This window comes from Asparagus officinalis, chromosome 3 (genome assembly GCF_001876935.1).
Source record: "Asparagus officinalis chromosome 3, Aspof.V1, whole genome shotgun sequence".
NCBI lineage: Eukaryota > Viridiplantae > Streptophyta > Magnoliopsida > Asparagales > Asparagaceae > Asparagus > Asparagus officinalis.
In genome coordinates this window covers 51,628,042-51,648,407 of record NC_033796.1, presented here as the reverse complement: position 1 = coordinate 51,648,407, position 20,366 = coordinate 51,628,042, and the positions used below count along the sequence as shown (strand labels likewise).

Genomic DNA, 20,366 nt, shown 5'->3' with positions numbered 1-20,366 from the left:
ACTCTCTCTCTTACTTTAACAAGCTGAGTAGCAAGATACAAACCTAAAGACACCCTCTTAATAAGTGAATTAGACTGTTATAATATGAAAATCGAACAGTATAATTAAGTGGGTGAGATACTATAATCATCAGCCTGTTCTTTTCTCAAGGAAATAAGGATCAGTAGGTGAGGTATCACACCTCAATCCAAATAGGATTTGGATTGGATGTCTGTTGTCCAATTACACACAACTATTTGTTCAGTCGATTGATGGTGGCGTCTGAGTTTATCCGAGCGGTGAGACGGCGTCCAAGTCCAACTTGCAAATATGAGCATCAGAAAAGAGTTTTCAGCGTCAGTCTTATTTTGGAGGAATCTTGTTGGGGAAAAACTGGGTGACACCGGCTCTATTTTAATCCGCCTCCCGTGCTTCAAAACAAAGCCACTTCTATCTCAAATTGTAATCCTGATTTAGTTTTGAGGAGTTTGCCAAACTTACCCTTTTGTCGATAGACCGAGTTTTCTCCTTCACCGTCAATTGCTCTTATATACGCTGAACTTCATTTACCTCTGTGTACTTGTGTTCTGAAACACTATTAGACAAATTACACCGTTTAACAACGTATACCACTCAATATCATGCATACCGCGTTTACAAACATCTCAATAGTACACTGATATACTACATACCGATATACTACATACGTAAACATCTCAATAGTACACCAATGCGCTACGTAATTTGAGAAACTGAAAACGCAAAAAACAAAAGTGAAGAACGGTAACTATTAACATTCTTATTCATTGCAATCTAGACAGTGCATGATGCCTTTAATAATAGGAAGTGAAAGAACAGCAAAAAGCAGTTGGAATTTCAGGCCTTTTCTTTCGATCACTTGAGGGATTCCCCGTTCAATCTTTGCGTCTCAACACAAAATTTAAGAGAATAACTTTGCTTAAAAGGGTGCAAAAAGGCAATTTGATACAGCTAAAAGAAAAGTCAATTATTTTCCTCCCATTTCCTCAACTCGAGAAAGAAAGGTATATGTGCATGACTTTGCTCAGTTCTGCACACTTTCAAATATGAGGCAGTAAGCTTTGTGCGTCTACAAATATTAGTATCAGAACTATACAAAGAAATTGAAGGAATGTAAGGAAAAGGGAAGGAATACCTTTCTTCAACCAAACTAGGACTTGCGTGGCAAAATCACTGCAGAACCTTGCTTGCCTTGCCAAACTCCCGTTTCCTTGTTCACCAAGTTATGAACTCAAGTAAATAGCCATCAGGAGCATCCTTCTCTGAGAGTTCAGAGGATTATGAAAGTCTGCGCATCATCAACATCTACAATTTGCTTCGGGTACTCGGGTATTTTCCAACCTTAAATTTTAACTCGAAAAGAGTCCTTAGCTTGCAATTGTTGTTTCTTTCATTCATCAAAAGCACGAAGAGATCACATGTATAATCATGATATCCTAGTAGGACCGGAAAATTTTCACTAAAAGACCACATTTTCATCATGGAGACGAGGAAAGGTTCATTAAAAGGGAAATGAAGGAAAAATAGAATTGCATTGCGACTGTTAAATAATGTTCTGTAATGGCAGAAATTAATCGACAAGATATACAATTACATACAACACATTTCATTCCAATCCTGAATAAAGAGGACAGACTCAAGTTCTGAGTCTTCTGACAAACACCAAAAAGCGTATGATATATTATACACATGTATGATTTGTGCAGAAAAAGAAAAGATAGAGCTGGCTACAAAAATTGACACCAAGGAAAATGATGAGACAAACCGACATTTTTAGTGATGGAGAGTTTGAAGCATTGATCGCGGCAGCTGCTTATGCCATCACCTTACTCGAAGAAAAAGACGGTCCACAGAAACAGAGAGGATCGGTTAAATTTTCTGAAGAGACTCTGCCTAAAGCCAAAAGCAGAAATGAAGATGCCAAGGTAAAGCTAAACAGTTTTCGCGGATCCTTCAAGAAATGGTTTTCTGATCAGGGAGCAAAAGAAGATGAAAAACCTGGAGGTATCTCTATCTAATCTTTAAATGCTTTTTAAGTCTGCAACAAGATAGTCATGCAATTTGCATGGGCTAAATAAATTACCAAAATGTTATGTTTAGTAAGGCATATGTACCAATTTGCATGGGCTATTAAATTTGAGACCAAGATGCAGTTAGCTCCATTTTCTTAATGCCGCCGAAAAAAATAGTATGAAAATGTCACGTGATTAGTTCTGAGGGTTATTAGGACGCTAATGTGGCTAGGTTTAAGTGACTTGGTTGGGATTAGTTGACGCGGCACATATGTAGGGAGTTTTAAGTAATCCTAAAATTATCACGCTACAGTAGAGGTTAGCAGAGAATCTCCCAGATCCCTTTACGGCCTCATTCCATCTCCTAGTACCTGTCAACCTCTTGAAACCATGCCCAATTCTTTGATGCAGTCTAGATTTTTTATTTTTTTTTAAAAAAATTATAGTTAGAGCCTGAGCTTGAAGAGAGCATAATGGTGTTTTTCCTAGTTTGAAGATGATCCCCAATTTTTGAATATGAGATTGAAAAGAAGGGATTTCGGATATGAACCCTGATCTTTAACTTCAATCCTAATTTTGAAGAGAGGAGGAAAAACATGCGACAATCACATGATCTCAAGTAACTCTGCCATGTTATTTACTCTTATTCATGTCAGCTTCTGACTCATCCAAAAAAAGGAGATCACATGACCTCCCATGATGTTTGGCGGCAATTTTTTCGCCGGCTGCGAGAAAAGAGGGTTAATTATATAATTGGGCTCACATTTAATATTTAATTGTCGAAGGAGAAAGAAAAAGTTATCAAACTGATAAAGGGATCGTACTAAATATACCAATTTGGTAATTTAGCCTGTTTTCATGTGACTAATAACAAAAGAAAAAAGATAAATTTCACAGAACCCCCTAACTTAATAATTTAGAGAAAACCCTCCTGAAACCTCCAAATTATACAAAACCGCCCTGAACTATTGGGATTTGTCATAAATGACAGTTTACATGAATTGTAAAAAGTCTAAACTATCCCTTTTTACTGTTACCTGCCGTAACCTGAAAAGAGGGTAAAAGGAGATGTGAATATACAAGGAAGAAATTGCCCAGAACATCTCAGATGCTAAGCATGTGATGAATGAAACTAAATGCCGTCAGTCAAGATATTTTTTTATGAAACGCATCCTGGGAGCTTTCTCTAATTTATAAAGTAAACAGGTTCAGGAGGTTTTTTCTCAAATTTATCAAGTTCAGGAGGGTTTTGTACAAAACACCTCAAAGTTCAGAAGTTTTGTGAAGATTACCCAAAAAAAAAGAGAGTGAATTAATGAATTTCATATTTCCTAAAGTAAGGAAATGCATATATACAGTCTCAGGTGACAGTTTCACAAGGAAACCAGAAATAGAAGAGCAAATCAATCGGGAAGACCCCAGCGCAAATAACAGTATCACAGAGACGGCAAGGGATAGCACCCCCGATACAAAAAAGACACCATCTTTCACTGATAACCATCTAAATGGCACAGGTAGTAAGAGGAGTGACAGTGGAAAAGAAACGAGACCGAGTCTTCCAAGAGCTCCGTCAGCCAAAATACTTCCGACTTCATCATTTGGCAGGAGGACACAGGGTGAATACTCGCCAGACAAAAATAAAACAGAAGATGAAGCTGACGCTTGGGAGAGAGAGAATAACGCACAAGAAGAAGCAGACGCTTGGGAGAAAGAACAGATGATTAAGATACGAAAACGGTAATGATAATCTAAATTTCTGTCAGATTTTTGTTACATGTCTGGGATGTACTGAGATACTAAAGTTTCAGGTTTGATAAGATGATGTCCATGATCGTGGAATGGGAGAATGAGAAGAAGGCGAAAGCCAAGAGTCGTTTAGAGCGCAAAGAGGTCTGTTAGAGTTACAGTACCTTAGCTTCAACGTCACTCTAAATTTGTTCTACCCTTTCACTTATTTCAGACAAGTAGCACTCAATGGATAAAGAATAGGTCCCATTACACTAGATTACATCATTAGATCTAACAAGACAATGAACGCGTTAAATTTGATGCCAAAATGTACAAAGATTATATATAACATGGAACATAAGCATATAGTGTTCAGTAAATAGTGCTTATCAAGACTATTCCTACATAAACTGACAAAATCTAGCGTGGGGGGAAAAAAGACGTGCTAGGTGTCTTACATAGCAAAATAAAATGGTCATATTATGTATGCAATGATCCTTTGAAACAATTTCTCCAATAAACACTGTGTTCGAGTAAAAAAATTTGCGATAACCAATTTTTTAAATCTTTCGGTGTCATCTAAGGTTCATGTTCATGTCATTCCTTCATTATCAGCTAACAATTAAACAGCAAACTTCTTGGAAAATATTCTTTATATCATTGTGGGAATGTGGTTAAGAATAGTAGAATCAGACACACGTCATCAAATACAAGATCACTAGAGACGATAAGTTTCATGTTGCCAAAAATGTAATTCATATTTTCCCTGTGGGTAATTGCAGAATGAACCAGAACAGACACGAGCAAAGGCCTTGCAGAAATACGAAAACGAGATATCAAGAATTGAAAAAGTTGCCGGTGATGCAAGAGCACTTGCAGAAGAGAGAAAAAGAAACGATGAAACAAAAGCAAGGGCAAAGGCTGAAAAAATAAGGTCTACAGGCAAAATGCCCCGTGCTTGCTGCTGCTGTTGAACGATCAATAACATGGCAACAAAACACTAACGCTTCGAACTCCATTGGATAATGAAATTTTTTCATTCTTTCTACAGCATTCGAATCATGTATTGGACAAGCTATGTATAAAAGTTTCTACAAGTGGTTTATATAACTAGATTGCAGTCAAGTGAAGGAAAAAAAAAATAATCGGTCAATAACAAAGTGAAGAATTCAGATTTATCTCTACTAAAACATATGCCACTATGCCAGAAATTAGAAGGAAAACAACCTTATACACCAAGGCGCAGAACAATTAAGCTGAATGATAATGGGGCCCAGACAGATCATGCCAACAGGTAACTTTCCATGTGATTGTAAGCCAAAAATGTAACTTCTGCATGGTCCTACATAGTTTCTGGGCATTCTCTTCAACTTCTTCAGATATGATAGGCAACGAATGCAGTTGATAGAAGTCTAACTCCAAATGAACAAAGAATTCAGGGAACACAGTAGATTGTCAGAATGACCTTAAAATAATTTAGTAGGGAAGTCCCGTGAGATTAAAACTTCCCCCAGAAAAGTCAAGTTTTTATTCTTTTATTTTATAGTATATCGAATAGAATATACTTGTATAATCTTCCAATTGAGGAGTAGTAGAACTTTCCTAATATTCTGACAAGTTGGCATGAAAGCAAATAGACATTTCCTTGTTAATACTTCGGTGAAAAATATACTATGATATTTTTGTGCAAAACCCCTAGTGGTTCATAATAGTTTCGTAAATTTACCCAATAAACAGACGAAGAAGCTGCCACGAATGCTAGCAGATGTATTATTATGTGAAGCTGAAATTAAGAACATTAGAATGCTAGTTAAGTGCTGGTCATCTAATGGTTAAAAACACTTTAGAAATAACCAAAAAGATCTGATGAATAATTAAAGTCTTATAACAATAACAATTTCCAGACGACCCTCAATGTTCATAAAATTCTTCTAATAAATTCATACGGAATCATGTAAAATATACGAGATCCCTACAATGAATTCTCAGCTTTTTTACTACATCGATGGCATAGCTAGTTCTATGTATGTTCTAACCATTAAGATCAGCTTCACCTCAAGCAGGGACCAAGCACCCTCAACCATGGTATGTTCTTGTGAAAAGTTTAATACCCTGAACATAATTTAAATCCACCCAAAGACGTCTGACTCATTACTGCGAGCAACCAATTGAATGAGAATAAAATCAGAAGTGATCAAAATGAAATGAAAGTGAAATGATGATTATGAATGCTAAGACTTTTGACTCCCTATCCTCGTTAAAAAGAGAGAAATCGTTTGGCATGGAAGTCTCGCCAAAGAAATCTTTAAAACCCGTCATTCCCCCAATTTACCAACCAATTCGGAACAACATTGACCTTCGCACGGGCACGTGCAATAAGAATTGCAGCAAGCACTCCTAACCAATCTCTTACCTCATTGCGGAATCTTTGTTAGAGAATAAACTAATTAAAGCTTACAATTCTTTAATAATAATAATGATAAAGCTTCTAATTCCATAAAAGGAAGGTCAAATTAATACCAAGTAAGAACTAGAAGGCTGGAACATTATCAAATGTAAATGTCAAGAATAGGGCTACTATTAGCAGATCTATAATGAGTGGCACGTTACTGATGGATATCAAATTACTGCCAAATATGAACCAGATGTTAAGACTGGAATATCACCAAGTATAGATGTTGAAAATAGAAATAGTACCAACAGATCTATAAAGTCTGGCACATTACATTAGATAACAAGAATAGAGATAATCTGAAGAATATCTGATTCACATGCTGACTGGTGCACTGCAAATATACTTCAAAAACAATTCTACTCATAAAATCTCAAGGACCAAGCATCCATCAGCTTTATTAACCAACTCTTAACAAGAACCACATGAATATCCACAATGGAGATGAACAGAAGATTGTGCTTCCAAATAACCAACAAATTTACAAGATTTCATACCTTTCAGTGGATTGCTACCTTGATCTAACATGTTTCTCTCTGTTTATATATCATGTCCGAACTTTATATATACTCGAAATCCCCATTCTTCTGTTTTACAATTCAGACAGTTGGAGCCACGCGACTTTCTTGCAGAGAGATGACAGTCTCAAAAGCACCCACAAGAGCCTTTACCTTGCTCTTCCTCGTCTCCACAAGTTTACTGGCAGTCTCTTCGATCACATCATTGAACAAAGCTTGACTTTCTTTCTCTTGTAAATCTTGATGTCTCAAAACCACCGCCGGAGTTTCCAAGCTTGGAGCAATCAACTCAGCAGACGAACCAGAAGAAACTCTCCTCCTTTGAATAGTTCTCACAACATCTTTATTTTTCTCATTTGTCCCCTTTGGTTGTCTAAATTTTAACATCCGAGGAGTGTCATTTTCAGGCATAGGATTTATTACCTTACCCCTGCGGAACTTCATCATGTAAGTGGAGGGGGCTTTGGTTTCTGAGAGGACAGTTGCAGTTGCAATTCTGGTCAACCTCCTCTTCTCATTGTATTTTGGAGAGCTAACAGTTTTGCTTCTCTTGGTTTTGTCTTTGGCTAAGGCCAATTCAGTTGCTTTCCTCAGTGTACACTCAAACTTCTTGCTTTCTTCTTTGTCATGTGACGACACAGACAATGATGATGACGATGACGATGACGATGGAGAGGAAGAGGTACTTGATGAAGAATGTGCTCTATTTTTATTCAGTTCCTTTGCTTTAGGTTTTGAACTTGCCTTCATCGGTTTTGGCTCAATGACGTGCAAGGTTTTCTCCTTCGCTTTCTCATTAGTGTCTTCCGGTTTGCCAACTTTTGCTCGATTCTTTGCTGGGGACAACGGTTTCAAGCTTCTACCCCTACCCCTAATCTCAGAAGGTTTGCTGGATGTAGATGCTTTTGATGACTTCAGTCCTGGATCTAAACTCTTCACTATCTTGTTCGTGGAGTTTCTTTGAGCAGATGCGCTTCTTGAAGAAATAAGTGTTGCAGTAGATTTCACCACAGGAGTAGTTGATTTCAAAGAGATTGAGGGCTGAGCAGGCCCGTCAATCTTCTTAATAACCAATGATTCCTTCTGCTTAGTAAATATTGGCGATTCTGACATAGTGACTTTCTTGGCAGAAAACGGGCTTTTGTGTTCAGCAACTTTCAGCTTAACAGATGCAGATGTTATCTTCTCCCTAGCTGATGTAATCATCTTTTTTACAACAGTAGGTTGTTCTGTTTTTAACTGGGGGCTCATCTTTGTTTGGTCCACCCCTCTCTTCATCCCTTCAACCATCTTCAAATTCTCTATCTGGTTTTCTTTAGGTTTTGGAGTCTTTAGCTTCATGCTTAAAGATTTTGCGGATGATTCTACTACTCTACTAGAAGATGCAGTGCTTTTCTTGGTAGGTGGTATAATCTTAGCCTTTACACTCTTTTCAGTGGGTAATGAAGCTGTTTTCTCCAATCCCACACTCGCGATTACTGGCAATGAGGTCACTGTTTCAAATCCCAGCTCCTCAGATGATCCTTTGAGTTGATCTTTAGGTGTATGAGTGGATGATGGCGAATCCAGCTCCATGCTTTCAGACCTCTCTGATGATTTTTCAGACCAAAGTAGAGGTGTGCTAGCATCATGAGAGATTATTCTTTTCTCAGTGGGCAAAGAACTCTGATGACTCAAAGTCTCAGATGTCACAGATAATTCTTCTATTTGATGGATTGGCGATGAAGTCATTGTGTTGACGATTATAGGTTCCTTAGATGATCCTTCACCTTCACAGGACAGTAATGGAGTCGAAATTTTCTCGGTTTCTGGTGCTTCAAATGATTTTACTTTAGACTGAGTAGAATTCACCTTTGTTTCTTGTTTCTTCCTCCTCCCTTGAAAAGTTGAAACTTCTGTTTGTTCTTCATTTTGGATCGCACTGCTGGCTGAAGACATATGGAGATTGGGCATTCTTTTTTTAGATTCAAAGACGTGCTTCTTCCCGTACTTGCAGTAATCATGACAGGAGTTGGTAGAAACTTTGAGATAACGGGAAATAATTTTCTCATTGCTACTTAAAAGGGATGGCGAAGTTTTGGTATTTGCTTTTCCATTTGAGTTTCTCCTTAATTCTTCTTCAGTCTTGCCTATGTTGGAGGTCACTGAATGAATGACCTTCTTCACTTCTTCCTTGTCCATTATGCGACTTTGACCACGAAGCGCCAAAATTCAGCGGATCAATGAACCTGTAATCAATCAGAAAGAACCACTTTGAGGCTATAAAGCAATTTTCCATATATGAATAAAAAAACATTAAATAATATTAATGAAGTGGCTCAAAGGTTATTGAGCAAGCGCTTCCATGATATAGAAAGTTAGTTAGAAACTTAAATCTCTTAACTTTACACTTAGTCTACTACTGAAAATTCATGAGAAGTTTCTCATTACCTGAACTACTATGCTAGTTTAAATCCACAACTTCATTTTTCAATCCTTGCAGCATGCTTCTTATCAACCTGGAAAGAAGAAAACATATTCCAAACCCTATCAAACTCTGTACCTAGAACTTAATAGTATATAAGAGAGATCACCCTCAAACATGCAAATGGAGAATATAGGAGTTAGCAGTTTGGATTCTCAATGGAAGGGGACAGTAGACATGACAATTTATAAGAACTGAAAGCTACTTTATAATAGTGGATATTTATTCTTTAGAAACCAACATGCCAGCAAATGTGCAAATAAAAACAGTGTAAAGCGCTAAATACAAAGAAAATAAAACTTACAACGATTTATTTTTTTTGTATTTGATGTTCTTATAGAGTATCAAGTATGCAGAAGTTATAGATTGTACATTCGTGCTGAAAAAAAAAAATCGTAGATATACATGATAGCCAGCGGCATCCTAGAAAGAAATCAATTGCATTCATTTTCATCAATGACCATGCAAAAGCAGGATCACGTTTTGAATTGAATATCAGGAATAAAGTGAAGAACAAATTGATAGATCACAAAACTTATTATTTCCTCTGCAAAAGCCTTTCAAATTCAGTATGGCAAAGCTGTAAACAGAAGCCAGACCCATATACCATTCTCCTCGAAGCTGAAGAAAGCAATAACAATAAGATACAATATCACTGAATGGATATTTATTCTTCAGAAACCAATGTGCCATAAAAGGAACGATAAGAGCGAATTAACAAGCGAAAATAAAATCTTAGGAAAATTCCTTTCTCATATGCATGGCAACTTGATATTCATATAGAGTATCAAGCATAAAGTGGCCTCACTATTAGCCATTGTGAAAAAGAAATCAATTCTCTCCATTTTCAACAATGTCCAAACAAAGATAGACAAACACATAACAAATAAGTAGCAGTAATTAAATGAAAACAATTTGATTGATAAACAAAAGCCCTATTCCCTCACAAACTGCTCTTGCAAATTCTGATGTTAAAGCTATATAGAGAGTAACCAGACCCATGATTAGTCCTATGTTTTTTGAGGCAACGTCACCACCAAGACCTGCAATAGATTTCTTCGAAGGAGAGCTTCCTGGTTTTTCCAAACAAAAAAGGAAAAAAGAAAAAACTTCCCATCCAAATCCATCAAGGCATCAATAAGGAACTCTTTAATAAATGAAGCAAGTCATTATTATTAGATGAAGTAACCATCAGCAGTTTCCTTAATGATCAGGGAAAAGGTGAAAATAATCAAAAGCAATAGAATCAAACACTTATTCTCTCAATGTATGTAAATAATAATAATCAACATCTTAGTTGGAATTAAGAAAACAAGAGGAGGATTCTTTTTCCACAAGAAAAGAAAATAGCAAACTCATGAAAGATGAAATTCCTATCCCAACCACTGGCAAAAGGAAAGAGAAACCATACCACATTTCGCCCTCATGAAAGATGGAAAATGAAAATAAACCGCGAAAAAGTGGACGAATGTAATAATCCCACAAGTAAGAAAAACTCACACCATTATTAAAGATGAAAAGTGAAACCCCAAAAAAATCCAAACTTTTTGCGACAACCTCGATCAAACCCATTTTAAGCCCATCTCTGACGCAAATTTTAATTCAAAAACAAAATGTTCATACATTTTGTTGGTCAATAAGATAAGAAGACAAAACCATCTTGCAATTTAAATTCAATAAGCCGGGCTAAATTCACATCATTAAACCAGGTTTCTTAAGAACACAATTTAATCACATTTCAAACACAACTTCATCAATTTTACCGTTCAACAACAAGGAAAGAGGACACCATATTGAGAAAACAACACAATAAAGAAAAACCATCTCTTTTCTCCAAAATCAACAATTGCAAATGGGTTAAAACAAAACCCATCAAAAAATACCCATCAAGATCATACCTTATAGAATTCGAGCCAATGAGAAGGTAAAAATAAAGAAAACCCATCAGCAAACAAAGCCTTTATATGTCATCAATGCCCTCATTTTATGAGACCATAATCAAAACAGGGAACAGCACAGAAAATGACACAGAGAAAATAAATACTCAAGAATATCCCTTTTCTTAACAAGCTCCTCCCTCACCAAGAAACTCTAAACAACCCCATTCAATCACGTTTCAAAGATGATAACTTCGTCAACACAAAAGAGAAGTATTGAAATTAAAAAAAAACACAAAAAAATAAAACCCATCAAAAAATACCCATCAAGATCGTACCTTTATATGATTCGAGGTATGACGAGTTGAAAACAAAGACAAACCAACTCCGGTTTCCTCCGAAATAAGACACCCATCAACAAACAAATCCTTGGTTTGAAATCAAGGCCTTCATTTTAGGAGAACACCAAAGAAAAAGATATATAGAGAGAGAGAGGAGTTACCTTAACTTCATCATCACCGACCTCTGAATAGCGCCACCGCTCCCAATTTCTCGCTTTCTCCTCCTCCTCTTTTTGTATATCAACATAAATTTATTAGAGGACCTGAAAAACGGACCCATGACTTAACCAAACTGTAAACGGGTAATAGATGTGGGGCCCTGGGTAGCAGGTCAAATTAGATGGGTGAATTTTTGGAAAGGGTTGAAATAAATGAAGTGAATAATGAAGTGTATTATATAATTAATGTTAATGCATGCATTTGAGAGGGAAGAAGGATTAGCAGGGTATTTTAGGTTTCTTGTCTGGTTAGGTGAGCCTAATTTCATGGATTTCACATAAAATGAGGTTACTAAGGGTTTTTTTTAAAAAAAAATACAATCATAATTTTAAGAAAAAAGGTCGTGATGCAGTACAAATTTTATGAGAACACTCACATAAAATAGGGTAATGTACACCCTTCACCAGTGAATAGGAGGGTCGTTGATTTTTTTTAACTATTCTATTTCTAATACCTTATAATTTTTTTTTATTTATGCATTTTATAGTAGTAGTATTTATATCTTGTTTAGAACAATAACTCCCTAATATTTAGATAAATTTTTAAGATGCAATGCATAATTTTCTTAGATAAGAAAACCATGTAACAATTACAAGGTATATATTATATAATACATTTCATTGGGGGTGAATTTAGCTCTATTTTCCGAGTTTTTCTATCCAAGAAAAATCCATATTGGAACAATTTCATACTCAAAGTATGCTTTAACATGAAAGCATAGTAATTTATTACTCTTGTGCACAATGAGTTTTTAATTAATATTCGGCTAGCAAAAGAGGAAAGGAACAAAATAAATACAAAAAGGAAAATCAATTCTCATCTTGCGAAATGCTCAAAAGTAAAGGATCAAATATGAAAAACGAAAACAATGAAACTTTGCGTGGAATCTCTCTTGCTTATTGCTTAAGCACTCTGTAATAAGAAACTAATACTGCAATTAATTCCAAGGGAAAATGTTAACCCAAGCACAATCTAAATCGTATCTCGGCGCTCAAACAAAATATCGGCAAAAGATCACGATTAATTTGAGGTACGTTCAAATTATACTCGAATCGGTACCGTTTGGCAAAGAGTTAAGTGAGGGGTTAAGGAGACTTAACCCCTTCTTAACCTGCCAAACACAAAAAATCTATATAAGGGTTAAAGTGAGTTAACCCTCCATAATTTGCCAAACATAAAAAATATAGAAGGGTTAAGTTAACCCCTCTAGAGGGGTTAAAATAAGTTAACCCCTCAGAATGAGGGGTTTACTAATACTCCTATTTAGATGGAATAAGAGTTAACCCTTCTAATTATAAAAAAAATAGTCAAAATCATTGTTATTCCCAAACACTAAAATTGATCATAAGGGCTAAAATAAAACTTATTTAACGGGTTAATAATTTAGTCCTTCGGATTATCAAATGGGCTAAGTACATTAATCCTTCTCTTTAACCCTTCTTCATTAACCCTTTGCCAAACGGGGCCGAAAAGGTTTGAAACGGCGCGTAAATGACCGTTGAGAAGTCAAGAGACAAACTCATCCGCTGTCTTCCTCTCTTTATCATTTCTCGTTGAGGCACTGTTTTTTTTTTTGGTCAATGAAAATTTTATTCATTTGCCAAATTGTGAAGTTGTATGTACATCATATGTGCTCAGGAAACCTGAGATAGCAAAATATCTAAAAGAAACTTTTAAAGGCTAACAAAAAAATGAACAAAAGAAGCCCGTAATAAACGATAATTAGCCGGAAAAGATGCGCCAGTTATTTAGCCAAGGCATCCATGCCTTGTTCTCAGGTGGTAAATTGCTATTTAGGATGATAGTTAGCATCTCCACCTTGATCTCCCTTATCAGTTGCGCTAGATTCCTATTCTTCTGCTTGAAAATTCTTTCATTCCTCTCTTTCCAGATGCAGTACATAGCTGTAGACAAGGCCATTCTCTTAACTTTTCAATTGAATCATCTTCCCTTCAATCTATTACAGTGCCAGGTTATAAGTGAATGCCAATCACAAGTTTTGCATTTATACTGTAACCAGTCCATAACATCATTCCAGACTATACTTGAAAAGGCACACCCGAAAAATAGATGATTACGATCTTCCAAATTTGTTCCAGTACACAGGATGTAGCAGTTTGTCTGGATAACCCCTCGCCTATGGAGTTTATCTTGAGTAAGGAGCTTGTCTTGAATGGCTAACCACAACACAAAAGCATGCTTTGGATAGCATAAAGGTTCCCATACTGTCTCATGCCATAAGACTTTTGTTGTAATGGGAGATAGTGCATTATAAAGCCCCGATACCTGAATTCTAGAATTTAGAAGGCAGGAGCTGATTACATTCTTTAAATTTTCAACACTTCCACATTTTATGATAGCCTTGTCCCTGGTTTTCAGCATTTGTCTCCAAAGCCATGAATCATTTGCTTTCCCTTCCACACTCCAAAGCCATGAATCGTTGAGGCACTGCAATATTAACGACACGTGTACATTTCGTGTATTAGCTGTAGCTTTTTCATGTTAGTTATGATGTTTTGGGTAATGAGTGAAGCAGCTGACCTATCCAGTCAAATCTATAGATTCTCGTAGCAAAAGTTATAAAATTACAAAATCTAGAAATTCCGAAGAAAATCAATATCTTATATCTATTACTAGTTATGTAAAGGAAATCATTCTGGATCGTGTGAGTTGCATTTTTAACAATGCAAGAAATACCTTCAAAATGTGAAAACGGCGAAGGAATTGTGAAAAACGTGAAGAATAACCCAAAACAGACTCCACCACACCCTGGTGTGGTGTCTGCCATGGGTGTGGTAGAATCTGTCCTGCACCACACCCTCTGCCACACCCACGGTGCAGGGTGTGGCAGATTAGAATCCCAATCAGTTTGGGATTGTGTTTTGCTATAAATAGAGACACGTTTTTTAGGGTTTCCTAGGCTTGGTTTAGGCTTTGATTAAGCATTGATTGGGGGCTATTTGGAGCACAAAAAGAGGTATTTTTGAGCTATTTGTTTAGGGTTTTATTTGGAGAGATTAAGAGCTTTGTGGTGAGATTAGTTTGTTCCTTTGAGCGTATTGTAATCTCAGTTTGTATTCTTTCTCTATTAGTGAAAACCCCATCCCCCCTTACCCCGTGGACGTAGGCAACTTGCCGAACCACGTTAAAATTGGTGTTTTGTTTGTGCATTGATATTTGGTTCGTTTGGCTCTCTTGGATTGGCGTTTGGTTTGGTTCCTCGACACAGCTTCAGGCACAACAAGTGGTATCAGAGCTCGGGCAACGCTTGGGCTATTTGGAGGAGTAGATCGCTTTGGAAGTTCATCTAAGGCTTCGTTTGGTGATAAAGGTGGGGTCTTTTTAGTAAAAATCTCGTCTTTTTCAGTTTTGATCTATTTCTCGTTTGTTTCCGCATTGGTTTGGTGGTGTTTTGAGGATTATGGCCGAGAAAGAAGGAGTTGTGGGCAGTACTTCCGGCGTGAAGACCGTCCAAAGCTTGAATATCCACTCGATGAAGATTGACGTGGAAAAGTTCAATGGCACAAACAATTTTGGACTTTGGCGATGCGAAGTCATGGATGCGCTCAACGCGCAAAATTTGGAAGATACGTTGGAGTTGGACGGGAAACCGGACAACATTGATGAGAAGGTTTGGAAAAAGATGAATCGAACGGCGTGTGGTGTGATTAGGTCTTGTCTCACTCAAGATCTAAAGTATGATGTGATCAATGAGACTTCTGCAAAGAAGATTTGGGAGATCCTTGAGAGCAAGTATTTGACCAAGAGTGTGGAGAATCGCTTGCATTTGAAGAGGAGGCTTTACCGCTTCCAGTTGAAGAAAGGAACCTCCATTGGTGATCACATGAACCACTACACGAAGCTTCTTACGGATTTGACGAATGTAGATGTGGTGATTGAAGATGAGGACAAGGCGTTGTTGTTGTTGAGTTCCTTGCCTGACGAGGAATATGAGACCTTCGTTCTTACTCTTATTAATGGGAAGGCATCTCTTTCGTATAGTGAGGTCACTGTTGCACTTGTGAATTATCATCTTCGAAAGAAGGATAAGGAGACTTCGATTGAGCCGGTAGCAGGGGCGTTGGTCGCAAGAGCAAAGGGTCCAAACCGTAGTGGGAGGTCGCAGTCTAGAGGGGCACATCTTGGAGTTCGTAAGAATCGGTGTGCCTTTTACAAAGAGGATGGACATTGGAAAGCCGAATGCCCAAAGTTAGTTGATCGAGCCGGGAAGAATAAGGGAAAAGCTATTCAAGCTTCAGAGGCGAATGTTGTCAAGGCTAGTGGCAACGATTCAGATTCGGATTCTTCGGGCTACTCGTTATCTGCACTGCCGTCAGTTTGTGTTGCCTACTCTACAGAGTGGATATTGGATTCGGGTGCTACATACCACATTTGCCCTAGGAGGGATTGGTTCTCCAGCTTTCAGGAGTTGGAAAGAGGGGATTTCGTGCTCATGGGGAATGATCACAAATGCTCTATTGGTGGTATTGGTACTGTTCGGATCAGGATGAGTGACGGGGTGATTCGGGAGTTGGTTGGAGTGAGGTTCGTTCCTCAGTTGAAGAAGAACATCATTTCACTTGGAGCTTTGGAGGCAGCAGGCTATAGGGTGACCTTGGCGGATGCACGCTTGAAGGTTACATTTGGGTCCATGATTGTGATGAAGGGCGTCAGAAGGAGCAATTTGTACTATTTACTTGGGAGCACAGTGATTGATAGGGAGATGACGACTTCATCAGATTCGACTAGACTGTGGCATTGTTTGGTGCTGGGGTATATGATTGGTAATGTCGTGCATTGGTTGTTGAGGAGTGCTATGACCTGCAGATTGAAGTCCTGTGAGCATATTGGGATGAGCAAGACCGTGGTGGAGTTTGGCACTTCTATCCATCGAGCGAGGGGTCTTTTTGGAGGTGTTCAGTCAGGCATTTGGGGGCCTTCCAAGGAGGCATCATTGGGAGGTAATCGTATCTTGGTTTCCGCAGTTGATGATTGTTCTAGGCATTATTGGGTCGCGACCAGTTCCCGTTGGTGTAAAGTCCTAGAAGTCAACAACAATTGGAAGAAGTGTATTGGCAGAAAGGTAACTCGTTGTTCTAGATTTGGTAGGGGTCCTTTCTTGCGTTTGTGCCGAGCTCACGGCAATAGGAGATACTTCATTGGTGTGGAGACTTTGGGGCGACGAGATGAGATGACACTTTCGATGGGTCGTTCCTTTCTGGAGGAGGATCGGCGTTGGTTGTCGAGCATTGGTTCTGGAGCTTCGACATATTTGGGTCATCTTAGTCACAGGTCGCCGACTGCTGCATTAGGAGTTATTGGATCTGGTGGAGCTGCTTCAGATTTTGGGTTGCGTCGGATATTTGGATACCCAGCATTTGGTCACATCGAGGATGTGAGATTTGATCCGATTGCGTGTTTGGGGTTCGGAGGCTCAGTTGATTATCGTTTGAGAGCTTCTGATTTTGTTCTGAGCAGGAATGTTACTTTTGACTCTCGGCAGGTGGAGAGTGTTGATCAGGTCATTTGGATATCGCAGCAGGTGGAGAGTGATGCTACTCCACGTTGGGTGGAGATTACTCCACATACTCCAGATCATACTGCGTCATTTGGGATTCCAGCTGAGGTGACACAGGTTGGGGATCATTTGATTTCGGATGCAGATGATGGATTGGTTTTGGATTCGGTTGCAGCTGGTGGACATGATTTGGATACTTGATCAGGTCGTTTGGATATCGCAGCAGGTGGAGGGTGATGCTACTTCACGTTGGGTGGAACTTATTCCACATACTCCAGATCATACTGCGTCATTTGGGATTCCAGCTGAGGTGACACAGGTTGGGGATCATTTGATTTCGGATGCAGATGATGGATTGGTTTTGGATTCGGTTGCAGCTGGTGGACATGATTTGGATACGGCCATTGGTTCACCTCAGATGGAGGTGTTTGATTTGTATCAGTTTGGGGCCGCTATTAGTTGCAGATCCGTTGGCGATATTGGGGAAGAGTTGCAGACTTTTCTATTTGTTTGAGGGCCTTTGGAGGCCGTTTGGGTGAACTACGTGAAGGCTTGATTCCTTGGGCAAGAGGATACGTAGGCAGTCAGTTTTGATGCAGCCGATTTGGTGAGTAGATACCGACGTTTGGGTGAGTGTTCGCACTCCCGTTTGGGTCTCGACTTGTGTGGATGGAGTCCGTTGTCATGAGTCCGTTGCCGTGGCGTACTGGATGCAACAAGTGAGGCATTTGTTTTGGTTGGTGTCGGCTCAGTGTTGGGAACACTTCGCCGAGGTGGAGAATTGTGAAAACGGCGAAGGAATTGTGAAAAACGTGAAGAATAACCCAAAACAGACTCCACCACACCCTGGTGTGGTGTCTGCCATGGGTGTTGTAGAATCTGTCCTGCACCACACCCTCTGCCACACCCACGGTGCAGGGTGTGGCAGACTCGTTTTTAGAATCCCAATCAGTTTGGGATTGTGTTTTGCTATAAATAGAGACACGTTTTTTAGGGTTTCCTAGGCTTGGTTTAGGATTTGATTAAGCATTGATTGGGGGCTATTTGGAGCACAAAAAGAGGTATTTTTGAGCTATTTGTTTAGGGTTTTATTTGGAGAGATTAAGAGCTTTGTGGTGAGATTAGTTTGTTCCTTTGAGCGTATTGTAATCTCAGTTTGTACTCTTTCTCTATTAGTGAAAACCCCATCCCCCCTTGCCCCGTGGACGTAGGCAACTTGCCGAACCACGTTAAAATTGGTGTTTTGTTTGTGCATTGATATTTGGTTCGTTTGGCTCTCTTGGATTGGCGTTTGGTTTGGTTCCTCGACACAGCTTCAGGCACAACACAAAATACTTTAAAACATATGGGAATGATAAGCTAAAGAAGAGCTAATGTTCAACATCTCATATTCCACTGCTTCAACATCATCCACTTCTCTGTATCATGCATGTGTCGGATGCACGTTTGATATAAGGGAAAAATGCTTCCAGCCCCCAAAACGAATGAAAACAAGCTTCTCACCCCCAAGACTTTTTCAACGGGTGCTTTGCCCCCAAAAGTAAATTTTTTGTTCTCTGAGCCCCCAAACACAAAGCCCAATGAATTTCACACAGGGAAAGACTATAATACCCATTCTCTCTCTCTCTAACCCTGCAATCCCTCTGCTCTCCCTCCTCCCTCCCCCACCTCTCCACCCGCCGCCGCCGCCCTCCTCCTGCCATCCTCACCTTCTCCGCCCCCGTCGCTCCGGCCATCCACAGCATCCTTAAGATCCAAAACGCGGAGAAAACCCCAGCGCGGTTCGAGGAGTACAAAGAGATCGTCCGCTCGAGGGCCGAACGAAACTCCGGCGACGAGCGCTGCATAGCCGACGGGAACAAGCGACTGAGGTTTTAATGCTTCATGATTCTCTGCGAGCTGGGTTTCATGGGAGCGTGGGAGCGGGCGGGAGGACCTGTTCATGGGAGCGTGGGAGCGTGGGAGAACCTGTTCATGGGAGCGTGGGAGCGTGCGGGAGGACTCGCCCAACCCAAGAACAATAATAAGAAGAAGAAGGACAAGATTGATAGTAATTACAACCATGCCCCCTAACCTTGGTTGCTCCTGCTTTGGATGCTACAAGAGCTTCTGGGCTCGTTGGGATGCCTCACCCAACCGCCATGTCATCCACCTCATCCTCGATGCCTTTGAAGAGACCCTTGAATCGAAGGAGGCCAACAGCAAGTAGAAGAGGGGGTTGAAGAGTAAAAAGATTGATTTTGATGAGGTTTTGGCGAAAGAGATGAGCGCCCATGAGGAGAAAGTTGATGATGATGGCCATGATGATGGGTGCGGGCATGTTACTAATTACCAACGCTAAAACTATTACCACCAAAAAACTTTAAAATAACCCAAATAAAAATATACCGGTTGCTTGTTAAAATTACTCCCCCATTAGAATGTCCTACATTGGTTGTTAAGGTTATATATTGGTTGTTAATGTTACGCGTTTGTTGTTAAGGTTACGTATTGGTTGTTAAGGTTATACAGGTTGCTTGTTAAGGTTACGGGTTGGTTGTTAAGAATATGCGTTGGTTGTTAAGGTTACAGGCTTGTTAAGGTTACGGATTGGTGTTAACGTTATACGGGTTGATTGTTAAGGTTACGAGTTTTTGCTTGTTTAACAACCAACTCGTAACCTTAACAACCAACCCGTAATCTTAACATCCAACCCGTAACCTTAACAACAAACATGTAACCTTAACAACAAATGCGTAACTTTAACAAGCAACCCGTAACCTTAACAAACAACATGTATAACCTTAACAACCAACCCGTAACATTAACAACAAACATGTAACCTTCATATTAACGGATCTTGAGGATCTCTCTGTCGGATTGTTAGGCTCTGAAAAACACGCTAATTGAAGAAAAATGTAAACTTGGACCTAACAAACAAGGTGAAATCTCGACATCACAATAACAGCAGAACAAGGACCAGTGAAGCAAACAAAATGCACCAAAACATCAAATCCAAGCTCGACGGGGGAAAAACGTGTTGATTCCGACAGAGAGATCTTGAGTGTTCTGTATATTTAGAGTAACTTTTAGACGATATAGGAAGTCTAGATGCACTATTTTTATGCATGTTGGCCCGCCCATCCATGTTAACGTCTTTAATAGGTAACCAAAATAAATTTATATATTTTTCAAGAACACTCGCTTTTTTTAATAACTCTTAATATGTCAACATCTTTT

The 20,366-nt window shown here is 39.0% G+C and overlaps 2 protein-coding genes across 5 annotated transcripts; one reads left to right on the top strand and one right to left on the bottom strand.

The window, feature by feature from the left end:
* LOC109834100 (remorin 4.1-like) lies at positions 1,166-4,868 on the top strand. 2 transcript variants are annotated; one of them, XM_020402013.1, is made up of 5 exons: positions 1,166-1,347; positions 1,725-2,022; positions 3,545-3,767; positions 3,839-3,920; positions 4,541-4,868. In XM_020402013.1, the coding sequence occupies exons 2-5, from the start codon at positions 1,770-1,772 to the stop codon at positions 4,730-4,732; spliced, it is 750 nt and encodes a 249-aa protein (XP_020257602.1). In that variant the 5' UTR covers positions 1,166-1,347; positions 1,725-1,769; the 3' UTR covers positions 4,733-4,868. The 2 variants fall into 2 exon arrangements, with proteins under 2 accessions (XP_020257602.1, XP_020257601.1); XM_020402012.1 differs by having other exon boundaries at positions 3,389-3,767.
* Positions 6,577-11,646, bottom strand: LOC109834099 (uncharacterized serine-rich protein C215.13-like). 3 transcript variants are annotated; one of them, XM_020402011.1, is made up of 4 exons: positions 11,572-11,624; positions 11,408-11,497; positions 9,159-9,226; positions 6,577-8,956 (listed from the first exon to the last, which is right to left on the bottom strand). In XM_020402011.1, the coding sequence occupies exon 4, from the start codon at positions 8,907-8,909 to the stop codon at positions 6,810-6,812; it is 2,100 nt and encodes a 699-aa protein (XP_020257600.1). In that variant the 5' UTR covers positions 8,910-8,956; positions 9,159-9,226; positions 11,408-11,497; positions 11,572-11,624; the 3' UTR covers positions 6,577-6,809. The 3 variants fall into 3 exon arrangements, with proteins under 3 accessions (XP_020257600.1, XP_020257598.1, XP_020257599.1); XM_020402009.1 differs by lacking the exon at positions 11,408-11,497 and having other exon boundaries at positions 11,572-11,646; XM_020402010.1 differs by lacking the exon at positions 11,572-11,624 and having other exon boundaries at positions 11,408-11,550.

What these genes read in the sequence shown, in the direction of transcription:
- LOC109834100 (XM_020402012.1), top strand. Translation starts at nt 1,770, where the DNA reads ATGATGAGACAAACCGACATTTTTAGTGATGGAGAGTTTGAAGCATTG. An exon ending in AGAAGATGAAAAACCTGGAG is followed by an intron (nt 2,023 to 3,388) that starts GTATCTCTATCT and finishes GCATATATACAG; the next exon opens with TCTCAGGTGACAGTTTCACA. An exon ending in ATGATTAAGATACGAAAACG is followed by an intron (nt 3,768 to 3,838) that starts GTAATGATAATC and finishes CTAAAGTTTCAG; the next exon opens with GTTTGATAAGATGATGTCCA.
- LOC109834099 (XM_020402009.1), bottom strand. Translation starts at nt 8,909, where the DNA reads ATGGACAAGGAAGAAGTGAAGAAGGTCATTCATTCAGTGACCTCCAAC.